Here is a 17132-nt window from a genome sequence, read left to right on the forward strand (position 1 = left end):
CAAGAACGGGAAAGTAGCAGGACCCGACAACATACCAGCTGAAGCACTGAAATCAGACATCGAAGCAACTACAAGCATGGTTTACCTTCTATTAAAAAGATTTGGGAGGAGGAACAAGTGCCGATGAACTGGAAAGAAGGACAACTCGTCAAGATTCCAAAGAAAGGAGATCTGAGCAAATGTGAAAACTACAGAGGCATAACACTACTGTCAATACCAGGGAAAGTCTTCAACAGAGTGTTGCTGAACCGGATGAAGGATGCAGTAGACGCCCAACTTCGAGATCAACAAGCTGGATTCCGTAAGGATCGGTCGTGCACAGACCAAATTGCAACACTACGGATCATCGTCGAACAATCAGTTGAGTGGAACTCATCATTATACATCAACTTCATTGATTATGAAAAGGCATTCGACAGTGTAGATAGGAGGACATTATGGAAACTTCTTCGACACTACGGAGTTCCTGAGAAGATTGTCAATATTATCCGGAACTCATACGACGGACTACAGTGCAAAGTAGTGCATGGAGGACAGCTGACAGATGCATTCCAAGTAAGGACCGGAGTCAGACAAGGCTGTTTACTCTCTCCCTTCCTCTTTCTTCTGGTGGTCGACTGGATTACGAGGACCTCGACATCTGAAGGAAAACACGGAATACAATGGACAGCTCAGAACCAATTAGACGATTTGGACTTCGCAGATGACCTAGCCCTCCTATCACGTACACACGAACAGATGCAGATGAAGACAGCCAGTGTAGCAGCAGTCTCTGCATCAGTAGGCCTCAGCATACACAAAGGGAAAACTAAGGTCCTCAAATTCAAAGCGGAGAACAGCAATCCAATCACACTTGATGGCAAAACTCTGGAAGATGTAGAGTCCTTCACATACCTGGGAAGCATCATCGATGAACAAGGAGGATCCGATGCAGACGTAAAGGCGAGGATCGGCAAAGCAAGGGTCGCATTCCTACAATTGAAGAACATATGGAACTCAAAACAACTTTCAACCAATATCAAAGTGAGAATCTTCAATACGAACGTCAAGGCAGTTCTACTGTATGGAGCTGAAACTTGGAGAACTACAACAACCACAATCAAGAAAGTACAAGTATTTATAAATAGCTGTCTTCTCAAGATACTCAACATCCATTGGCCGGATACCATCAGCAACAGCCTTCTGTGGGAGAGAACAAACCAACTTCCAGCTGAAGAAGAAATTAGGAAAAGACGATGGAAATGGATAGGACATACATTACGCAAATCGTCAAACTGCATCACGAAGCAAGCCCTAACTTGGAATCCTGAAGGGAAGCGAAAAAGAGGAAGGCCAAAGAACACATTGCGTCGGATAATAGAAGCAGATATGAAAAGGATGAATTACAACTGGACGGAGCTAGAAAGGATTGCCCAGGACAGGGTTGGATGGAGAATGCTGGTGAGCGGCCTATGCTCCTTCACGAGGAGTAACAGGCGTAAGTAAGTAAGTAAGTATTGAAAATTGTTATCCCTATTGAGGTATGGTCTGCTGACGAAGAATCACCAAGCAAATCTGTCCTGGGAACCTTTCTCCAACTGTTGCCAAGTGCGATCAATGATCTTGATGTCCGACTCCGATTGTCGACACTACACGTTTAGTTGGTCTGCCTCTTACTTTTTGTCTTGAAGTCTACCGATTAGGACTTACCTTGTGATACAGTTTAATGGTTTCCGTAAACTGTGTCCGATCCACCTCAATCATCTTTTCCCAATTCCCTCCTTATCCGGTACTTCATTTGTTATCTGGTCTCTGGTCAAACGGATCTAGAGTATTTTCAACAGACAACTATTTATAAATACCTGTACTCTATTTCAGAAGCTTGGGGTAGTTCTCCAATTCTCAGCTCAGTACGGTAGAACTGTTTTGACGTTTCAAATGTTGGAAATTGACTTGGATCATGCATGATAGTACTTCAGAGTTTTAGACACTGGCCAACTACATGAAACTCTCCCTTGCTTTGACAATTCGTCTCTTCACATCTGTATCAGATCCTCCTTGTTTATCAACGATGGTGTCCAGTTAGATGAGGCCCCAAAGTGTCCCAGAGCACCACGTGTGACTTTGGTGGTGCTCGCTATGTTGTGCTTCAGAATCTCGCTTTTTCCCTTGTGAATGTTGAGGCTTACATCTGCGGAGGCCACTGCTACACTGGGTGTCTTCACTTGCATTTGTTGCTTTATGCGACAGTACGACTAAATCATCTGCAGAGTCCAGGTAAACCAGCTGTGCTCAAGATGTCCACTAAATTCTGTGCTTTTCGTGAGTTTTAGAGGTCTTCATAATCTAGTCAATAGCCAACATGAAGAGAAGAGGTGAGATGAGGCAGCCTTGTCTGGCACTGGTCTTCACTGGGAATGCATCCGTGAGCTTCCTTCTATGCAGAACTTCGCAATTCACTTCATTGTAAGAGATCAATATAATACTAACAATCTTTTCAGCTACTCCATAATGTCGAGGAAGATTTTGCAGGGTTGTTTGGTCCATGACGCTAAATGGTTTCTTATAACTAAGGGAATCGATGTACAGTGATAAGTCCCATTCAATCAATGGTTCAACAACGATCTTCAGTGTTGCGGCTTGTTCGGTACATGATTGACACATTCTGAGGCTAGCTTAGTAGTGCCGAATTCGGACATAAACTGAATTTCCCGTTGAGTTTGGCAGGATTATCAAAACCTTACCTAGTACTGACAGTAGTGTGATCCTCCTGTGTTTCTTGCACCTACTACGACTTAGTTTCTTCGGTTTCATTCCTAACAATTTGATGGTACATTTTATTGCTCTCACATCCCTGACCACTCTCGTCCCTTTCTTTTAATCCATGGAGCCCCCTTATGCGTTCGTACATAATGCTGTCTATTCCGACACTGGCATTTACGTTCTCCATCAAAATGGTCAAGTCTTTTCATGGGTACCTTTCTAGTAGAAACTGCAGCTTTCCATTGTCAGGTCTTTGACGTCCTCACTGTCATCATTGATGAGTACATAGCATTGAATGATATTTATTTTAATATTTTCCGTCCTTGTTCTGAAGGATGCCCTATGACCCAAGAGGTATAGGTTTCTTATATCATAAATGCTTCTTGTGTGTCTTTGAAACGTGAAATTGATGAGGAACATTTTCTCCACGACCAGAATACAGTAAATGATCTCCTGATGTCAGTGTACATAACATCAACCACAATGACGATCCTAGTTTAACCTTTAACGATTGTAAGATTTTACTGGTTTCATCCTTAAGTTTATTAAGCGTTATCCTACTTTTTATTAAATAAAGAAACGAAAAGTAGGGTTTTCATTATCCACCCGGCAATTTTTGTAAAATTTTTTTAAAAAAATGCCCCCTATTAAAAATTTTTTCAACCCCAAAATTACAATATTTTTCACCCCGTTTCGTCCAATGAAATGGCTAGTTTTAAAATTCGTCTTAATTGGTTAGTTATGTCTTGTCGAATTGTTATAAAATATCAGTACTTGTCGACGAAGTACATTTTAATCATCATTACGTGCCGAGTGCAAGCACTGTTGTTTCTCACGTAACAGAAACGGAGGAAGTCTTTTTGACAACATTGTTTCTCGTTGCGTTCCCATCGCTTGAAGCGTTAAAGTCCGCTATCACAAATTATGAAAGATCGACTTACTGTCATTGTGTAGTGAGAGATTCGTATTTGGGCAGAGATGAAAATTCGTATATTAGATTTGTGTATTGGAGAAATGGCCGTATAAGATCTAGCGGTTCGTCACAGCGGATTAGATGGAGGAGGTAATTTGGTTAATGTTATTATAATTTTCTTCACGAAGGGCTTCCATGAACACTCAATGTCCGGCCTTCATGTTTTGTAAGATTATAGACGGCTAATGGACTGTTGTACGTGGGAATGTGCATCACAATCACGAGTGCAATTCCCTGAGATATCAAAGTAATTCATAGGTGCGCAGGTTAACGGAGGCCGAGTTTGAAACTGTGCGACCGCTGCTGATATCTGGTACCGCTGCATTCCACATTAAGAATTATGCTTACCATTCTTATGGGAAACGTCTGAATGATCAAGATATCTTTAATATGCGGTACAAAGTGCAGCTGGTGTCAGTCGTTCCTGAAGTCGACGTATTTCTGGCTCTTGACTAATGTTGGCTTTTATCCGACAATCTGAGGTATATTTCTGTCATCTTGCTTCCATCCAATATCCAGTGCGAAGTAGCACACTGAAAATAGATCTCAGCACCGGTGTTTTTCGATTCAGCTGATGCACCTTCAAAATTCGATGACTTGTCTCAACGAAGTCCGTATTATTTAGTTGAAGTAGCGTTGCTGATGGTCGAAAAGCAGTAGACCATTTGTGTTTTCTCGGTAGTAGGTGGTCTCTAACATATCGGACAAACGTTCCGTCGGATATTTCGATTAAGGATAATACATTGTTAAAACTACAAAATAATGTTATGTAGCTTTTGATTTACCTTTCAACCGTTCGAGTGAACATCAGGCGAAAAAAAAGTTATATCACTTCTGATCGTACCCTCTACAATTACGGTTAATGGGTTAATGTTAATGAACGAAACACTTACCCTCTTTATAACATTGCGAACAAGGTGTACACGACACAAAATATGGTGAGCATTTGGATACACCTGCGTGATGGCAGCAGCTATTGCAGGTGAATCATCCGTGACAATGCCTACCACCTGTCGACTGTTGGTTGACCGTTGGAAAAACAACAGGAATCGAGAAATAAAAGTCGATGTTTCGCGACTTATAAATGAAATACAAACAGGTATTGCCTTAAAATTCATATCAAGGGCGACGACCTGATATAAATAGATGTTCTCGTTATTCGTCTTGTATGCCCCGTCCAAACCAATAACATCAAAGAAACGACCTGCCAAAATCATTTGATCACCAGTCGTGAAGAAAAAAATACGATAGACAGTTATCATCGTCTAATTCGTATTCGCAAAGCCCACCCAAAGATGTTATGTGAGCTTCTAATTTTCCGTAATCACCTATCGTTTACATTATAAATTGGCAAATTGCTTACCAGGAAGGTTCGCGTGTGAGAACACTTTGTACCGCATATTAAAGATATCTTGATCATTCAGACGTTTCCCATAAGAATGGTAAGCATAATTCTTAATGTGGAATGCAGCGGTACCAGATATCAGCAGCGGTCGCACAGTTTCAAACTCGGCCTCCGTTAACCTGCGCACCTATGAATTACTTTGATATCTCAGGGAATTGCACTCGTGATTGTGATGCACATTCCCACGTACAACAGTCCATTAGCCGTCTATAATCTTACAAAACATGAAGGCCGGACATTGAGTGTTCATGGAAGCCCTTCGTGAAGAAAATTATAATAACATTAACCAAATTACCTCCTCCATCTAATCCGCTGTGACGAACCGCTAGATCTTATACGGCCATTTCTCCAATACACAAATCTAATATACGAATTTTCATCTCTGCCCAAATACGAATCTCTCACTACACAATGACAGTAAGTCGATCTTTCATAATTTGTGATAGCGGACTTTAACGCTTCAAGCGATGGGAACGCAACGAGAAACAATGTTGTCAAAAAGACTTCCTCCGTTTCTGTTACGTGAGAAACAACAGTGCTTGCACTCGGCACGTAATGATGATTAAAATGTACTTCGTCGACAAGTACTGATATTTTATAACAATTCGACAAGACATAACTAACCAATTAAGACGAATTTTAAAACTAGCCATTTCATTGGACGAAACGGGGTGAAAAATATTGTAATTTTGGGGTTGAAAAAATTTTTAATAGGGGGGATTTTTTAAAAAAATTTTACAAAAATTGCCGGGTGGATAATGAAAACCCTACTTTTCGTTTCTTTATTTAATAAAAAGTAGGATAACGCTTAATAAACTTAAGGATGAAACCAGTAAAATCTTACAATCGTTAAAGGTTAAACTAGGATCGTCATTATGGTACATGTTATATCCAAAGAGCTGTAACCCTTGAAGACTCTATACTTCCAAAGATTCCCAAGAATAATACTCCACTAAGAGCAGGAGTCGATTTTACAAATTCACCGACATACAATCTGGCGAAATACTTAACTAGGATATCTAAACCGTATGGTAAACTGATTAATCATAGAGTTAGAGATTCTGGAATTCAAGAATATTATCGATACCATCGATATAGAAGAGGATGAAATATTGGTAAGTTTTGATGTATCTTCCTTATTTACTAATGTATCTGTCAATAGTGTTGGATATTGTTTGATTGTTTAGAATCTGACTCAGATTTGAATTTACGATGCCCATTAGATACATCTGACGTTATCAAATACTTGGAATTATGTCTAAGGTCCACCTAATTCGTATTTCGAGGAGACCTTCGCAGACAAAAAGCAGGTATAGCAAGGGGTTCATTAGTTTCTTCGATTATAGCGAATTTATTCATGCATTCAATACAAACCAGTACAATCGCGAGAAGTGTGTCATTTTTGTGACATTTTTATCATCACTAAGTGGGATGGTTTGGAAGAATTGTTTGGAGATGTAAACGACATTTCGGAGAGCATTAAACTAACGAAGGAAATAAAATTCAGTGACCGCAATCTAGCGTTTCTCGATTGTTTGGTTGGACGAAGATATAATAATAAGTTGAAAATAAATGTATTTAGGAAATCAACACATTCTGAGAGATACTTAGATTATGGTTCGGCTCACACGCTATGTACGAAAGTCACTGTTGTAAAAAAATTAATCAACAGAAGTATTAAGCTCGTTACAGATAAGGAAGACCAACAAGTTGAACTGAATAGTTTTGTTTACACCTAAGGATAACAACTATCCAAAAGAGTTGTTAAAGAAGATTATTAGAAATGAAAGAAAAATGAAACTAGAATGTATACCAAAAGATTGGAAGTTCACCGTGGTCATTTCATACCGCAGTGAAACATCGGGAGAAATCAAGAGGACTCTAAACAAACATGACATAAGTGTATTTTCGGGCGTGTAACACCATAAGATCGGCATTAGTGAAGGTTAAGGATAGGTTCCCAAAGGAAGAACAACAAAATACTGTCTATGAGATTAACTGCCATGATTGTAATGCAGCTTATATGGGAGAAACATCCAGATAATTGAATACGAAAATTCCAACCCCCTTTGTGTATTCAAAAACAGTTTGTTCTCACCTTAAACCTACCCTGGTAATATTAGCTCATTATCCAGAGTGATGAGGTTTCAGATTGTTTTCACATTATTTCCTTATTACCTCTGACTCCTCTAACCCTTCACTTCTAGTCTAGTTGACCTTTTATTTTTATATATAAATGTTCTTAACAAGTAACTCCGCCTGTAGCTCTTATAGGGTTGCCGCCGGTCCCAAGCCCGGGTAAAGGAGGAGGGTTGGGCATGGGGTTAGCGTCCCCATCCCGTAGAAAACTAACTCGCTAAAAAGCGCTTACCAGAAAAAATAATCCAAACCATTTTAACTCTGCCCTGGGAGTTAGAAGGTCTTCATTTACAAGAATTATGACGCTTCATGGTGAAAGCCGAGTTCCTTCGGAAGCCACGAGGCCGATGCCCCTTCTAACAACCAGAGCAAAAATTTTTATAGGTACATGGAACGTTCGAACAATGTGGGAAACCGGGAAGACCAGTCAAATATCAATGGAAATGAGGAGATACAACTTAGCAGTACTGGGAATCAGCGAAACCCACTGGACCCAAGCTGGACAGAAAAGGCTAGCTACGGGAGAGATGCTGCTATACTCCGGTCACGAAGAGGACAATGCTCCACACACTCAGGGAGTCGCTCTTATGCTGTCCAAAGTAGCACGAAATGCACTTGTAGGATGGGAATCTCACGGATCCAGAATCATCAAAGCATCATTCAAAACAAAGAAGGAGGGGATCTTAATGAATATTATCCAGTGTTATGCACCCACCAATGATAGCAACGACGACATTAAAGATCAATTCTACGAGCGGATGCAATCAATCATAGAGCATTGCCTACGAAAGAACCTCACCATTCTGATGGGAGATATAAACGTCAAAGTCGGAATAGACAACACTGGATATGAAGATATTATGGGACGACATGGACTGGGAGAAAGAAACGAAAATGGAGAAAGATTTGCAAATATATGTGCATTCAACAAATTGGTCATAGGAGGCACAATATTTCCACACAAGCGTATACACAAGGCTACATGGATCTCACCGGACCACACTACAGAGAACCAAATAGATCATATTTGCATCAACAAAAATTCCGAAGGACAATGGAAGATGTGAGAACCAGGAGAGGTGCTGACGTAGCTTCAGATCACCACCTAGTTGTAGCCAATTTAAAACTGAAGCTAAAAAAGAACTGGACAAGTGGACAAACAGCAATACAAAGGTTCAATACAGCGTTCCTTCGAGATACTGACAAACTCAATGAATTCAAGATAGCTCTCAACAACAGGTTCCAAGCCTTACAAGATCTACTGAAAGAAGAAACTACTATGGAAGACAACTGGAAAGGCATCAAGGAAGCATTAACTTCAACGTGTCAAGAGGTTCTCGGTCTAAAGAAATACCATCATAAGGAATGGATCTCTACAGAAACACTGGACAAGATCAAAGAAAGGAAGAACAAGAAGGCAGCAATAAACAACAGCCGAACACGAGCAGAGAAAGTCCAAGCACAAGCTGAATACATAGAAGCAAACAAACAAGTGAAGAGGAGCATTAGAGCCGACAAGAAGAAATACGTGGAAGAACTAGCAACGACGGCAGAAAAAGCTGCTAGAGAAGGAAATATGAAACAGCTTCACAATACAACGAAGAAACTAGCAGGGAAATACAGTAAACCAGAGAGGCCGGTCAAAGACAAAGAAGGCAGGAAAATCACCGAAATTCAACAACAGAGTAACAGATGGGTAGAATACTTCGAGGAACTCCTGAATAGGCCGGCTCCAATGAATCCACCGGACATCGAAGCAGCACACATAGATCTTCCTATAGATGTCAATCCACCAACTACGGAAGAAATTAGAATGGCCGTCAGACAAATCAAGAACGGGAAAGTAGCAGGACCCGACAACATACCAGCTGAAGCACTGAAATCAGACATCGAAGCAACTACAAGCATGGTTTACCTTCTATTAAAAAGATTTGGGAGGAGGAACAAGTGCCGATGAACTGGAAAGAAGGACAACTCGTCAAGATTCCAAAGAAAGGAGATCTGAGCAAATGTGAAAACTACAGAGGCATAACACTACTGTCAATACCAGGGAAAGTCTTCAACAGAGTGTTGCTGAACCGGATGAAGGATGCAGTAGACGCCCAACTTCGAGATCAACAAGCTGGATTCCGTAAGGATCGGTCGTGCACAGACCAAATTGCAACACTACGGATCATCGTCGAACAATCAGTTGAGTGGAACTCATCATTATACATCAACTTCATTGATTATGAAAAGGCATTCGACAGTGTAGATAGGAGGACATTATGGAAACTTCTTCGACACTACGGAGTTCCTGAGAAGATTGTCAATATTATCCGGAACTCATACGACGGACTACAGTGCAAAGTAGTGCATGGAGGACAGCTGACAGATGCATTCCAAGTAAGGACCGGAGTCAGACAAGGCTGTTTACTCTCTCCCTTCCTCTTTCTTCTGGTGGTCGACTGGATTACGAGGACCTCGACATCTGAAGGAAAACACGGAATACAATGGACAGCTCAGAACCAATTAGACGATTTGGACTTCGCAGATGACCTAGCCCTCCTATCACGTACACACGAACAGATGCAGATGAAGACAGCCAGTGTAGCAGCAGTCTCTGCATCAGTAGGCCTCAGCATACACAAAGGGAAAACTAAGGTCCTCAAATTCAAAGCGGAGAACAGCAATCCAATCACACTTGATGGCAAAACTCTGGAAGATGTAGAGTCCTTCACATACCTGGGAAGCATCATCGATGAACAAGGAGGATCCGATGCAGACGTAAAGGCGAGGATCGGCAAAGCAAGGGTCGCATTCCTACAATTGAAGAACATATGGAACTCAAAACAACTTTCAACCAATATCAAAGTGAGAATCTTCAATACGAACGTCAAGGCAGTTCTACTGTATGGAGCTGAAACTTGGAGAACTACAACAACCACAATCAAGAAAGTACAAGTATTTATAAATAGCTGTCTTCTCAAGATACTCAACATCCATTGGCCGGATACCATCAGCAACAGCCTTCTGTGGGAGAGAACAAACCAACTTCCAGCTGAAGAAGAAATTAGGAAAAGACGATGGAAATGGATAGGACATACATTACGCAAATCGTCAAACTGCATCACGAAGCAAGCCCTAACTTGGAATCCTGAAGGGAAGCGAAAAAGAGGAAGGCCAAAGAACACATTGCGTCGGATAATAGAAGCAGATATGAAAAGGATGAATTACAACTGGACGGAGCTAGAAAGGATTGCCCAGGACAGGGTTGGATGGAGAATGCTGGTGAGCGGCCTATGCTCCTTCACGAGGAGTAACAGGCGTAAGTAAGTAAGTAAGTTCTTAACAAGTATATGTGTGATCAGATGGATCGAAATGTATTGCGCTAACATATCACATAGTTCTGATTACCTTCGTCTTCTTATTACACTATCGAAACTTTTATTTTTCCTTCACATAAAACATATTAACACTGAATATCAAGCATTAATAACTCAATCTTACACATACATACACAATTCGTTCAGTCATTTAGTTTCACAACGTGAACTTTCTACATGATTCACATTAAACTGACTCATGTTATCCAATTTACTAAAATAAACATCCAAAAACGATTGGATTAACATTGTTAACCCTATATAATTCTTTGATGGTTTTGAAGAAGTCCAGACAAGTTTACTGGGTGAAACGTTGGAATTATTTAAATTTCAATTGCTGAGATTATCTTAAATATAATTTTCACATGTCTTCTCTATATTCGGCGCCCAATTTTTTCAAACTATTAAATTCTATTGATGACGAATATTCGTATAAACGAGTTAAGAATGTTTAAGCTGTCAACCTTTTTAAATCTAAATATTTTGTAGTAACTATTGATGGCTCAAATGAGAACGTCTACGAACCTCTAGTTAGAAGCCATGAAATTAGTCATGCGTGGAGTGAAACGGATGTTCATCGGATGACACTAAACGATACTCACGATTTATCTCATATTGATAAGAGTTACAAACTATGAGTCATTGAGTTCTAATATGGTGATTCAAGAATATCGTGGTCATCACGAGACTTGGAAGCCGATTGACTTGACCCTGTATCGGTCGATAATACACACTGTGATGTTGTCTCAAGGTTGGATAAAGTGAATACTAATTATTCATCAGTTTCCAGTAGGATTGTAGCAGGTATCCATGATGAAAATTACATCTGAATTATATGAACCTCGACAAGACTTTAATTTGATATAGATATTTGCGGTTGCGAACCGTATTGCCTGTTAATTTCTTCTAGTATCACAATGTTTGACTGAATGTACAGGGTGTATGAATCCAACAAAGTATTACGTCATTATTTTAGTCGTCTGTTAAAAGAATAGTTTTCGCTCTGTCTTAGTGTTGTGTAGTATCTCATCTGTGCTTTTTGCTTCCGGACTTCTTTTCGATTGGTGATCACTATCGTACGGCTTTCTTGTTATTGCTTACCATTTTAGGAATCGCTTGGAACAACTAGTTCACAATGTAATCTTTTAATACCAACAAAAAAGAACTCTTCATCATTTCTGTCTGCACTAAAAGTACCTGTAAGTTTGTGTGTAGTGAGGATGTATTTAGCTAAAAGCAATGGCCTTGTCATGTGTTCCAACCAACCATGACACATCAACACATTGAGATGAAATTGACAAGATGAACAACAAAGGAGTCGAAATAATAGGAGCATTACTGATTGTAAACAAAACCATATACAGACAACACGGCTTGAAAATGAGCACACGTGAAGCAAACGATCCAGTTAATCCATGTAAATGAATTCATAGACAAACATATTCACACTTACTTATTGGTTTATTTTTTTAAACAATATAATAATACATAAACGCATCACAGAATAAACTAGAGACAAACCGATAAGATGGATTAATCTAAGTGTTAATTCACTTTCCACCTACTTCAAAATCTACCAAGTAATTCTAACAGGCAATAGTGAGTATACAAACATCTAAACGTATATGATACTAAATAATGAAGATTACTAAGTCAATATTAGCTCAAAATGAGAGATTACCGCACTGTAAATATACTAAAGAAATTACTACGACAACCCCATAACCGAAAATTTTTTATACACATGTTATTAATGTCTGCTTACCTGAGTAACTGCATAGTAAGCAAACGAGTGAACATTGAAAAAGTATCCAAGACCAAAGGCTATTGTCGTCACACCAGAAAGAAGAGTACCAAAGCATAGGTAAATTCTAAGGTCAATTTTATCGGCAACATGTCCACTATAATAAAATTCATATATATATGGGAAAAAGAATAGGTTATACTGAGACCATACTCAATCAATCAGTCATTGAAAATGTGGAATCTGGTACGTATGTATATTGGTTTGAGTTCCCACATCCAATAAGCACAGAAAGATTAAACTATCAGGCCAGGCACCCGAAGAGTAGAGGTAGTAATAGTATGAGCGGTGATAGAAAAGATTAGACATCAAAGATACCATTCGAGAAAATATAAATTAGTGAAACAAAAGAGTTATAGCGAATTCAAAAGCTCAGGATTTCAGGGACGACAAAGGGTGAGTGCACTTACAACACGGTAAACGATTCTGAGCCATATCATTCAAAGTCTCTGATCATTGGTTACGATAACTTCGTTGACCAAGAGTATATCCAACTGCCTGACAACTTAATTTGAGTCTCAATAGAAAAATGAAGGGCTTCGTCATACTTTCCAATGTGCAATCGTCATATTTCTAACGTGACTTCAGTTTAATGAATACAGAACGAACTGGAAAGATGGAAGGTGGTTAAACTCACCTTGAAAATGCTATCGTAACACCCTTATGTAGTAGGACCTTTGCACACATTTAAGTCCTTTTTATCAAAACATGTTTTGCAACTTGAAGTTTGTTCTACAAATTGGTGGTTTTTGGTTGGCTTAGTTTTTGAGCTAAACATGAAGCTGAAAATGTTTGGCAACACCTAAAGAAATGACCCTAAAATGAATATTTTCACAAATGTTTTTAAATGATGGTTTAGGATTGACCTAGCTTAACATTTACGCTAATATGTGAAGTTATTAAATGTCATATTTCCTCCACTTATTTGAGAATTGTTAATCCTAACCACATTGTGACCAGTGAAAGCTTATTAGGAATGAACGAACTTCTTCGTTATTTGTTAACTTTCCTTGCACGTAACGTTCGAGACAGCGATTTTCTCTAAATAACTAGTATGCCAAGCTGCAGTAGTTCTTCCAACTCTGGTTGCAAGGTATAACCGTTGATGGCAAAAAAACGAGAGGTTACATATAGCTTATCATGTGCTTTGCAAAAACTGTTCACGTAGTGAAACTACAGACAAAAATGCTTGACTGGGACGCGGACTTCTAAACAGAGAAGCACTAAACTGTACATAATTTACTGTAAGCATGTTTAGACGTTTCCAAACTTCATGACAGATCATTTTGAAGGGCACGTTAGTAGTAAACCAACACCACAGGAAATAAATGGAAGACTGCTTTTGAACACTGAAGGACAAGTTTGATTGTTGGAGATTTTCATGATACGAATTTTGCTAGACTTTGATTTTGAATGGGAGAACCTGTTTAAAAACCACTTATCTGGTCGTTATTAGTCTTCTGTTCCTGATTGTCATTCCTTGAAAAAATGCTTAATCTACAGCTACTAAAATATTCAGTTGTCAGAAACGATGTAGTGACAATCTCTGAACGCTGCAGTTACTTATACTAGCGAGCCGTCGTGACACTATGAGATTGGGATAACTGATTTTCTATATGTTGCAAGGTAGCGAATATCGTTTGATGTAAGTGCCCCACAATCCCCTAATATGGCCAAGAGTGGAGAGAGTTCGCTCTCCCTCTCAAAATTCTCTCATATAACCACACAAATAAAGCCACTGCCGGGAAATTTCTACTCACTGCTTTCTCGCCGCGGTGGCGTTGTTTACGGAAGTGAGAGGACAGAAAGTGAATATCTGGAGGCTAAACCGATTTGGTGGGTACGGCGGATCCACCTAAAGAAGTTTGCAAAACCTGATTCCAAGTCAGAGGTGTACACAGGCTTCAGGATCCTGGGAGGTCGAGTGGTGGATGAACTTATTCTTGACTAGTGATTACCATAAGATCGCATCTGACTCAGTTTCACTGCATTGTGGATTAGACCTCTAGGTCAAGGGCTCGGGAGATGACCCCTAAGAAAAACAACCTTTGGTTTGGGCACTCGGAGAGTATCCCAGCCCACATAAATTGAATGATAACCACTTAGTGGGACACATTTTTAGGTGACCCCTCGTATGAATGTTTATGTGTCCAAATAAAGTACGACTGATGGAAGTAGGAGCTAGATCTTTAGAAGAAGACAAGTATTCAATGATGTGAATTAGGGCATTGTGGAATCATGACTACTACGGTATTTTTCTCACTAAAAAAGAACGTTGTTTCTTCAACACTTCTCACGACTCATGTATTCGTCTTGACCTAATCACAAACCAAATACAGATTTACAACTCTAGATTTGAACCCCACTAGTATGATGGATAGCGATACAACCAAATTGCTCAACCCGAAATAGGTGGAATGAGGGCCAGAACCATGGCTTACCAGTTGATAACCGAGCGACTGACCATCAACTCACTGTTCCTACAACAGCTTGGTTTTGTCAATAACCTCACAAATATTTCACTTTCATAAAGGCCACTTAAAAACACCCCCTGTCCATAAATCTCTTGTAAACACTTGTCTTTTAGCGCTGTTCAAAAACTACTCAGCTCTTGCACTACACTGATTATACATTGTTATATGCTGTCCGCTTCATTGTGCAAGACTGAAAAAGATAGTTCTTGAAAGTGATTCTGCGGTAATAGGCAAATTCAGTAACCGAAAACATTGTTTAAGAAATTTCAATCCATGGGACCAATAAAAAAGTAAGTCCGTACTACCGTGTCAGCATGTTTACAAAAATGAATCACCAACTTACCTTAAGAACATACTAACGGCGTAAAAGGAGAGGAAAATAAGATCAAGTGTTCCAAAAAGGGAATCATAATTTTGACCATCTAACACAAGGAGTAAGACTCAAAGCTGTCAGTTTACGAACACATACCAAAAGGGGCCCAGTCACAGAATGTTTCGTTTCCAGGATCTATGATTTTCCCCTCTTTGTGGGCTTCTTCAGAACAATTCTGATGAAGTACTGACTTTACAATACTAATCGGTTTTCGGGATAAGTGATAGCACGAGTATATCACCAAAGTGAAGAAAAATATATGCACGCGACCACTAAAATTTATAGGATGGTGACAAAGCAAATAATTACGTTTTCGAGTTAAGCGGTGGCAGAAATCTTTGGAGATGCTTTACTCCCGGTGCCAAACTCACCATTTGAAGATGACTGACCGACAACAATCAGCACTTACACAACCGTGAGGTAGAAACAACCCAACAGTCAAAACTAAGAGTTGGTGGAGTAACGTTTTGAAACTAGTGATAATGGCCTTGACAGGGATTTTCACATTCTTGGATCCAAATTCCAACCGCTTCGTGATGAGCTTATGTAAATCGACTGCTTCTTCTGTCTTCGCCTCTTAATGTTTTTGTGCGCTTTTAGGCCTTTCGCAGTGTTCAGTGAGTGACAGTCTAGCCACTCGACTTTACTATTTCCACTCAGTTTGGTATCTAGTTTATTATTATTATTATTATTAATGGCTTGGATTTGTACATCTTCTAATGATAGTGAGTGGGTTTTTCTCAGATCACTTGAGGTTTCTTGAACCAGGAAATGTCACATTACCAGACAGCAGGTTAGATGATTGCAATGTGAGAAATAATATGACGAAAACTCCAATGCTAAAAGTGAACAACCACTTCAAGGAGTAAGTAAATAAACAGGTTAGTAAATTAGCAATGGAAACATCGTGAGCAAACCATAGTGTAGGAATAAAAGGGGAGACGGAGTTGACAGTGAGTGAGGTAGAAATAAATTAATGACATTTGATAGCGATAGTAGTAGATAAGTTACGAGATATGCATCCAGCACAGCTAGTCAAAGTGATAGATGGTAATCTATGGGTGAGCGTGTGTTCGTCAAGTCTCTTCTTGTAGGTATGCGCTGAGGAGGCTGCGATCATTTCGGTTGTGAGAACACTCCAAATGGGAGAGACAAAGTGAGAAAAAATGTGAGTGTGACCGAGCTTTCTCTCCTTGATGTGCAGTTTTCCGGTGGTTGGTTTGCTAAGCATGCTCATAATGTTCTGGTGGGATGCACATGTTGGGGCGACTTGGCATACTCATATGTTGTACATCATTATCAGATCACCACACACTCTATTATAGCTCAGCGAGAATAATTCCAAGTGTCGTAGTCTGTCTATGTAAGATTATTCTTTGACCTGTTTGGTTGTCGGTCTTTATACTTGGTTTGTGACACATGTCTCGTTCGAAGTGTGGAGACCCAATATTGTGGACTTTGGAGTAATGTTTTGGGTACGTGTTAATGTGGAGGAAACAATTCTGGGGCGAGTGTACCAAGTTGTCTTTGCATAAAGTGAAGAGTTGCATTTGTTTCGGCTGCATCCTGAATGTAGTTTCAGATGGCGTCTAAGCTCTCTGTAAAAGTAGCCCGAGATCATATAGGTTTCAAGATACACATGAAAATACATTGCGTGTGAGCAAAAATGGGAGATGTCGCTTTTCTACAGTGCCGAACGCATTATATTTGGAAATCTAATCAGCCACTGAACAAGAATATGGAGTAGTCATCACTTATTACAAATACCATACACGGATAAGTTTCCTTAAATCTCCAGTTAAGATTAAACGTTATAGCCTTAATATTTATTCAATTGTTTATTTTACGTGGGCATTG

The 17132-nt window shown here is 39.6% G+C and overlaps 1 protein-coding gene across 2 annotated transcripts in view; it reads right to left on the reverse strand.

Moving 5' to 3' along the window:
* MS3_00009574 (uncharacterized protein) overlaps positions 1-15985 on the reverse strand; it is a 49450-nt gene extending 33465 nt beyond the window's left edge. For both annotated transcript variants that reach the window (XM_051217953.1, XM_051217952.1), the window contains exons 1-4: positions 15585-15985; positions 15372-15547; positions 15246-15324; positions 12390-12525 (exon numbers count right to left, since the gene is read on the reverse strand). In XM_051217953.1, coding sequence (XP_051064387.1) covers positions 12390-12525; positions 15246-15324; positions 15372-15547; positions 15585-15649 — 456 coding nt within the window. In that variant the 5' untranslated portion in view covers positions 15650-15985. The remainder of the gene's footprint in view (positions 1-12389; positions 12526-15245; positions 15325-15371; positions 15548-15584) is intronic.
* Positions 15986-17132: the final 1147 nt, after the last annotated feature.

The sequence above is a fragment of the Schistosoma haematobium genome, chromosome 7, assembly GCF_000699445.3.
Source record: "Schistosoma haematobium chromosome 7, whole genome shotgun sequence".
NCBI classification, from domain to species: domain Eukaryota; kingdom Metazoa; phylum Platyhelminthes; class Trematoda; order Strigeidida; family Schistosomatidae; genus Schistosoma; species Schistosoma haematobium.